This window comes from Chrysochloris asiatica, unplaced genomic scaffold (assembly GCF_000296735.1).
Source record: "Chrysochloris asiatica unplaced genomic scaffold, ChrAsi1.0 scaffold00037, whole genome shotgun sequence".
Lineage (NCBI taxonomy): Eukaryota > Metazoa > Chordata > Mammalia > Afrosoricida > Chrysochloridae > Chrysochloris > Chrysochloris asiatica.
This window is the reverse complement of record NW_006408555.1, coordinates 18,056,507-18,064,906: the sequence shown is the minus strand read 5'-3', so window position 1 is coordinate 18,064,906 and position 8,400 is coordinate 18,056,507. Positions and strand designations below refer to the sequence as shown.

General features: G+C 40.0%; 1 protein-coding gene across 1 annotated transcript in view; it reads left to right on the top strand.

The window, feature by feature from the left end:
- Window positions 1–3,020: 3,020 nt before the first annotated feature.
- Window positions 3,021–8,400, top strand: part of PMFBP1 (polyamine modulated factor 1 binding protein 1) — a 54,487-nt gene continuing 49,107 nt past the window's right edge. The window contains exon 1 of the mRNA XM_006860322.1: window positions 3,021–3,071. Coding sequence (XP_006860384.1) covers window positions 3,021–3,071 — 51 coding nt within the window. The remainder of the gene's footprint in view (window positions 3,072–8,400) is intronic.

Sequence of the window (8,400 nt, the reverse complement as noted above, 5' to 3'; positions counted from 1 at the left end):
CCACGAGCTTTATTCAATTCGCGTTATCACAGTCAACTCTACTTTGAGGAGGCATCTCTACCCCAATCATATTTTGAGTGCCTTCCAACCTCAGGGGCTCATTTTCCAGTGCTGTATCTGACAGTGTTTCTCTGCTATTCATAATGTTTTCAATGACTAAAGATTCGGAAGTAGTTCATCACTCTTTCTTCCTAGTCTGTCTTCGTCTGGAAGCTCATCTAAAACCTGTCCACCCTGCTGATATTTAAAATACCCATGGCATAGCTTTCAGAATCATAGCAACTCAAAAGCCACCGCAGTATGACAAACTAACAGACAAGTGGTGGCCATTTGGTTTTAAGTGGAAACTATCACTTTAAATTTTGAGATCTGTGCGCGTGCGTAGTAGAACCTTCCAGGGGTGGGGCCGGTATGTCCATTAGCTCAGGCATCCCCTCTAGTCACCAGAATGGAGGTGTACAGACAGCGAGAGACCAATGAACAGATACCAAAAAAAGAATGTCCACACCTGTATATCCAAGGTCCTGTCAGGCATTAGTGGCTGTTCTGATCCTTCCCCCACTTGGTCTCTCCCAAGATGGCAGCTCCAGGAATAGCTGAGTGTCCTGAATTAGAAAGCACTGGATTTCTTGATTCTGCTACAAATTCCTCTAGCTGTAAGCCTTCCAAGCTTCTAAATATTCCTTTATATGTGGTTCAGAGTTCTAGCCAATATGGTAGTGGGGTTATGTGCCTTGGAGTCAATTCTGACTCATAGCATAGGATTTCCAAGGCTGTAGATCTTTACAGGAGCAGAAAGCTTCATCTCTTTCCCTTGGAGTGACTGGTACATTCTAACTACTGACTTTGCGGTTAGCAGCCCAACTCTACCAACAACACTACTACCAAAACTCCTTCAAAGCCCAATAAATTTTCATGTAACTATTAGCATGTATGCCTTCCACTTTCAAAAGTATCTAACTCTCAACTGCTCTTGGCCCTTGCACATCTAGCATCTATATAAATAAATGAAACCAAAACAGTCTAGAAAATAACTTTTCTGTCTTTTTGACAAAATTTTTCATTTGACTTGGGAATCATCTCCTGGATGATTCATTAGTATATCAGTATCATTCTCAAGGATGTATTTGTTCCATTCTAACATTTATGTGATCATTTCATTGATCCTACTAAAGAAAGGTGTCTACCTGGTAGAACATGGAATCCATCAGTAAAACTTAGAAATAGAAAAGAACTTAAGTGCCATCTAGTACAATCTCCTTAGTTTATGAGGCAGAAATGAAGACTCAGAGAGATGAGTGTCTTCCTAAAGACCACTGTTCACATTCAATGTTGAACTGCTACCTAATATGGTGGTGTAAAGCCCTGTTTCAGGTTCTTTTCTGTCATAATTCCTTTTCAGTCTCTCTCATTCCTGATGTGGAAGTCATTTGTGATGTGCAACAGTGTTTCCATTGAGTGACATTAGAGGAAGTTAGATATGACCACATGACTTGCTTTGGCCAATGAAACATGAGCAGAAGAGAAGTGTATAATATCTACTTAAAGATTCCTTTTCTGCTACCATGGCAATACACAACATATTAGATGATGAAGGTTCTACCAAGTGAGGAAAATGAGGATCAGAGTGAGAATAATGTGAAGCAGAGCCCCAGTTGTCGCACACAAGCCATGTAGTATAAGTGAGAAATAAACCTTCATGAGTTTTAAGCCACTGAGATGTGGGGGTTGTTTGCTAGCACAACCTAACTTAGCCTATTTCTATTGGGTAAGCCCAAGCCACATCATCATTCCCATGATGCATCTCTATGCATGAAGCCTTAAGAGGGTAAACAATGCTGCAAATCAGAATACAACCCCATAAGGCATTCCAAATTCCAAATGTCACCAACATTCTTTCTTCCTCTTGGCTCATTTTAGGGGTGAGGGATGTAGTTCATTACAAAGAATGAGCATTTTGATAGCTTCTCATTCTTGGAACTATTCTGCAGGTAAGTACCTGGTGAACATTTCCTCCAGTCTTAGAGTTAAAAACTTAATGGATTCAATTACTTTAATAAGTTCAGCACACTATGGTCTTCAGTGCTTACACACACATACATGAGCAAAACCCTTTGGCTTTCTATGAGACTTTTTATCCAGATCATTCTTGGCACTTTACACATTTCCTAACTTTACTAGCACCAACCAACAGTATAGGAAATCAGTGGCTCAAAATACCCCATCAGCACATCTTTTCAAATCAATAGTAATAAATTAATGGAAACTCTTCACTTAAAAGTTAAAGAGACTGTGTGATCTTGGGTAAGTCACTTAGCCTCTTGTGGACCTCAGTTTCCTCCTCTGTAAAATTAGGTTAGTAATAACACCTGTCTTGCAAGGTTATTGGGAAGATAAACTGGGCCATGCACATAGAAAGGTTAATACAATGCTAAGTTCATAATTGTTGTTAAGTACCATCTAACTCATAGTAACCCTGTATAGGGTTTCCGAGGAGTAGCTGGTGGGTTTGAACTGCCAGTCTTGTGGTTAGCAGTCCAGTGCTTATTTCATAATTAGTACATAATATTAACTGCATTTCAGTCATAGGATACTTGTCATTGTTGTTGTTAAGTGCCATTGAGTCAATTCCAACTCATAGCAACCTTGTATAGGATTTCTGAACCTTGTTTGAAGTCCGTTGCTGGTCCTACAGTGCCACACCTAAAAAGTAAACCAATTGAGACCTTTTACATTCCCAAATGCTGAATCCAGAAACTATTTGGTTCTCTGAGAAATGGTCTTCAGGAAAAGATGTAAAACCATTGTCCTGTCTCCCTGATGAAGGTTGTGACACACTTTTGAAAACAAAGACCGATGGGTAGGCAAATAGGTACTGCTAATGGTTCAGAAAAATGTTCCAATCCCTATATACTGATAGCACAGATCCAAGTAGGAAAATATTTAAAAGGCCAGACTTATTTGTACTTTTCCATCTTAAAACACTTGAACTTTTTCAGATTTATAACAAAGCTCAGAAAATGCTACGACTTAAAGAAGAGTTGAGAGCTGCCAAGGAAGTAAAAGATGAGGTAAGTACCCTAATTCCACTACATATATGGAGATGAACCTTCGTTAAGGTAGGCCTTCAAACCAGTTTAAACCAGTTCAGTCATAGACAATGAAGGAAAACCAGAACTGACTCCATTTTTTTTTTTTTTTTTTTTTGCGGGGGGGTGGTTAATCTAGAGAGCTAGCTGAAAAGTTGTCCAAGCCTTGGAGTGAGAGACTTGGAAGAGGCCTGTTGAGCCCTTTCAGGAGACTGATGCTTGATGTTGGATTATTGCCAGGCCTGTGGAGAATGATAGACAAAGCTGCAGTTTACCACCATCTTGGAGCTGGCCACTGTTGTTTTCAACATAGCCAGTCAAGAGATTGAGTTTCTATGCAACATGTATGCTGCCCTTGTTTTCTACGTGAGAGATTAAATTTCTAGCAGGGCTTCTACTTATAATTTTTCCCATTCTAGCTATCACTCTGGTTCACCCATGTTTTAACACTTCACATCCATTCTGGTGTCACTTCATCAGTCATGAATGAGATTTGGGACTGAGCTGGTTCAAAGCCCTCATTACATACAATGTCTTTGAAGAATCACGATTTAGAATTCCAGTAGTAAGTAGTACAAACAGTCACTGTGAGAAGAGGGCAGCAGAGCATAGTGTATAAGGACGGTGGTGCCAGGCATGGGTCGGGTCCAAATCCAATAGCAGTATAATATTGGGTATGTTACCAACCTACTCTGAATTTCCTTTGCCTAACCTACAAAATGAATCCATTGGTTATCAGTTGTTAAGTGCTTGCTTACTAATCAAAAGGTCAGAGCTTTGAACCCACCAGACACACCACAGGAGGAAGTGTGGCAGTCAGCTTCCGTAAAGATGACAGCTTTGGAAACCCGAAGGGGCAGTTCTCCTCTGTCGATATGGTCACTGGGAGTTGAGTTTAGGTTGTTATTGTCGCTAAGTCCCGTTGACTGGATTCTGACTCCTAGTGCCCCTGTATAAGGTTCTGAGGAGCTGCTGGTTGGTTTGAAGTGAGCAGTCCAGTGCTTACCCAGCAGTGCCATACCAAGACTCCTTAGTTTAGGTTGTTGTTGTTAAGTGCCATCGAGTCAGTTCTGACTCATAGCGACCCTGTGTAGGGTTTCTGAGGTATGGCTGGTGAGCTTGAACCACCGACCTTGCAGTTCAAACCAGCCTTGCAGTCCAGCACATTAACCCACAGTGCCACACTAGGACTCCTAGTTTAGTTTAGGTTAAGTCATAGAAAATAAAGATAATGAACAACTGTTTCAAAAGCTTGCTGTGAGGATTAAACGAGATAGTAGTGTTTCCAATATTCTTATCTGGAATAGTGTAAAAATGGAGTGTTCTGATTAGTCTAATATTTTGGTCAAAATTACATGTTCCCTGACATGTTTCAGAAAGGATTGAAGGTGTCCGTTTTGGTTACTATAGGTTTTCATTGACTTTGGCCAGTGAAACATGAGCAGAAATAAACTGTGTTGCTTCCACATTAAGAACCGGTATGTGATTCACCATGGTCACTTACTGCTACCACGAAACAGGTAACCTGCTAGATGATAGAATGTGATATATGACATGGCTTTTAGCAGGCACCCTACCAAGTGGTGAGCAGCTTCTAAATGAGGTGTGACAAGTTTCAGCTCTTTTCCTGCTAGTTTACTAAAGGGAGTTGTATGGCCTCTTTGACAGGAAATAAAGATCAGGTGTGGGTTTTCTACAAGGCCATTGTTCTCTCAGCTGGTACCTTTGGATCATCTTTGATGCACCAGATAGAGTTCTAGGAGCTGAGGATAGAGCACTGAACAAAATAGACCAAGATCCCTCCTCTCATGGAGTTTACCTTCTAGTGGAGTAAATTCTCCAAGGATGTGGTGCAGAAAAGGATGTGGCAACTGCCCACTCACCAATCAAAATCAGCCCACATTCCCTAGGTGGCTAACCTCTGCCAGATACATGTGTATCCCTAAAGTATGTTGATTAGTGCCATTGAATAGGTTCCAACTCACAGCAAGCATGTATAGGGTTTCCATGGAGCAGCTGGTGGATTTGAACTGCTAACCTTGCAGTTCAAATTGACCTTGTGGTCCAGTGCTTATCCTACAGCATCACACCAGACTCCATCCCTAAAGTGTCACCACATACTTACACAGTGGTCAGTGTTTCAAGAACTCAGAACACAATGAAGTATATTCATAGTTCACTGTATGAAGATAATTGGTTCCAAAATTTTGGCTCACAGGCAAAACCTTGTTTTAATGCTCATTAATTCAGTGTTTCTATAATTGGAACAGTAAACTCAGGAATAAAGTTATTAGTCATATCAATACCAGTGTTGGAAATTGCTGCTGCCGTTGTGTTGTGAAGTGCCATTGAGTTGGTTCTGACTCACAGAGACCCTGTACAGGGTTTCTCAGGATCAGCTGGTGAGCTTGAACCACTGACCTTGCGGTTCAAACAGATTTTGCAGTCCCGTGCATTAACCAACAGCGCCAAACTCTACTATTACACAAGTAAAATGTGAAAATTCCTGAAGAAGCATTCATTTTTAAAATTTCCTGTCTTTTAAAGCACCACTCTCACCATAAATTGATGTCTTCTGAGCGATTGTGCTGATGGTGGTGGTTAAAAGTAGTTTTCATTGGTGAATATTTGTCCTCCTCCTAGATCAAAGAAGATGGTTTTCCAATGATGATAATGACCTTTATACCATGATTGGTTAACTCCCAAGTAACTCTGGAAACTGTTAATCAGGCCTTCTTGTTATAGTGCCAAATCACTAGGAATGCTTCCATTTTTAATTTTTAATCTTTTTCATTCTCTAGGGCCCTTAGAGTGCTACTGAGTCAGAAGCTTCAATTTAACATTAAGTTTCAAATGGAAATAAAAGATAGGGACCTGGTCGTTCTGGTCTTCATTCCAAGAAGTCTGACACCATCTTTTGATGTTTTGAAACCTAGAGCAAAATGTCTTCCCTCTTTGAAATATATGTTCAATAAGTTGCGCTCTTTTGGTGGGGGAGAGAGTGCCCTTTTAATCAATATAGAAAACTTGCTTCAGTAAATAACCTATTTTCCAATATTTGTCATGAATATGGTCATAACTGCAGTATCAGCACTTACATTTTGCCAGTGGCATGGTAGCTGTTGATGATGTCACATATTCTCAAGCAGAACGACCAGGTTCCTATCTTTTATTTCCAGTAAATTTTAAATTTATGTACATGGCTTGTGTAAGTGAAAACACACCTAGTGCCGGAGGCTTGTGATTTCAGCTGTCCTTAATGACTTCAGGTCCAGGCCAGGACCCTATGATGCCTAAGGGTCACTGTCTTGACTCTCAGTTCATCTCATGCCCTAGTAGTGGTTATAGGGCTTTGATTGATGAAATGTCAGATTAAATCAATTCTTACTGCATATTGATAAGCAAAAGGTATCTGCTTAGAATTAGCCTTCATGAAGTAGATAGGATTCTAAACAGTTTAACTTGACCTCTGTGTAAGATATTAGCAAGTAATTAGTTTACTGAAATCTCAGAAGCACAGATCTCTCTGGAGTTCTATAGCGTACACAGCCCCTTCTTACAACAACCCACAGTAAAAAAAAAAAAAAAAAAAAATGTTCATTTTTGTTGTTGTTAGGTGCCTTCAAGTCAGTACTGACTCATCACAACCCTATGCACAACAGAAGAAAACACTACCCAGTGCTGCGTCCACTCACGGTCATTGCAACATTTGACCCAATTGTTGCTGCTACTGTGCCAATCCATCTCGTTGGGGGTCTTCCTATTTTTCTCTGACCCTCCACTTTACCAAACATGATATCCTTCTCCAGGGACTGGTTCCTCCTAATAATATGTCTGGAGTATGAAAAATGAAGTCTTTTTTTTTCTGGCTACTTCTTCCACAGATTGGTTTGTTCCTTTGGCAATCCATGGTACTTTCAATATTCTCCTCCAGCACCATAATGCAAATGCATCAATTCTTCAACTTTTGCATGCATATGAGGTTATTGAAAATACCATGGCTTGGTCAAGTGCATCGTAGTCCTCCAGCTGATATCTTTGCTCTTCAACACTTTAAAAAAGTCTTAAGTAGCACATTTGCCTAATGCAATACATTGTTTAATTTCTTGACTGCTGCTTCCATGAGTGTTGATGGTTCAGCCAAAAAAATTGAAGTCTTTGACAACTTCAGTCTTTTCTCCATTTATATAGATATTGCTTATTGGTCCCATGGCAAGGATTTTTGTTTCTTTACGTTGACAAAACAACCCATACTGAAGGCTGTGGTCTTTCATCTTCATCTATAAGAATTTTAAGTCCTCTTCACTTTCAGCAAGCAAGGTTGTTGTCATCTGCATATCACAGGTTGTTTAATGAGTCTTCCTCCAGTCCTGATGCCACGTTTTTCTTCATATAGTCCAGCTTCTCAAATTATTTGCTTATCTTACTAATGGAATAAGAATACCACCCTGGTGCACACTTTTCCTAATTTTAAACCATTTGGTGTTCCCTTGTTCTGTTCAAAAACTGCCTCTTGGTCTATGTGCAGGTGTCTCATGAGTACAATTAAGTGTTCCAGAATATTCATTCTCACAGTGTTGTCCATAGCTTGTCATGATCCACGCAATTGAAAGCCTTTGCATAGTCAATAAAGCACAGGTAAACATCTTTATGGTTTTCTCTTCTCTCAGCCAAAATCCGTAGGTCATTCCACATCCTCTTCTGAATCCAGCTTGAACCTCTGGAAGTTCTCTGTCAGTGTTTGGTTGTAGCCATTTTTGTTTTAATCTTTAGCAAAATTTTATTTGCATGCGATATTAATGATATTGTCCAATAATTTCCACATTCTGTTGGGTCACCTCTCTTTGGAATGGACACAAATATGAATCTCTTCCAGTCAGCTGGCCAGGTCATTGTCTTAGAAATTTCTTGGCATAGATGAGTGAGGAGTGAGATGAGTGAGTGCCTCCAGTGCTGCCTGTTTGTTGAAAGATTTCAATTTGTATTCCATCAATTCCCAGCACCTTGTTCTTTGCCAATGCCTTCAGTGCACCTTGGACTTCTTCCTTCAGTATCATTGGCCCTTAATTATATGCTACCCTCTGAAATGGTTGAACAGCAACCATTTCTTTTTGGTACAGTGACTCTGTTTATTCCTTCCATCTTCTTTTGACATATTCTGTATCATTCAGTCTTTTGGCCATTTGTCTTTTCTGCTGCTTAAAAAAGATATTTGCAATGAACATGTCATTGGTCTTGGAAAATTCTTTCATGCAATCTCCATCATCGTTTCTATCACCAAGGCCATATTTTCCAGCTATTGATTCTTCCT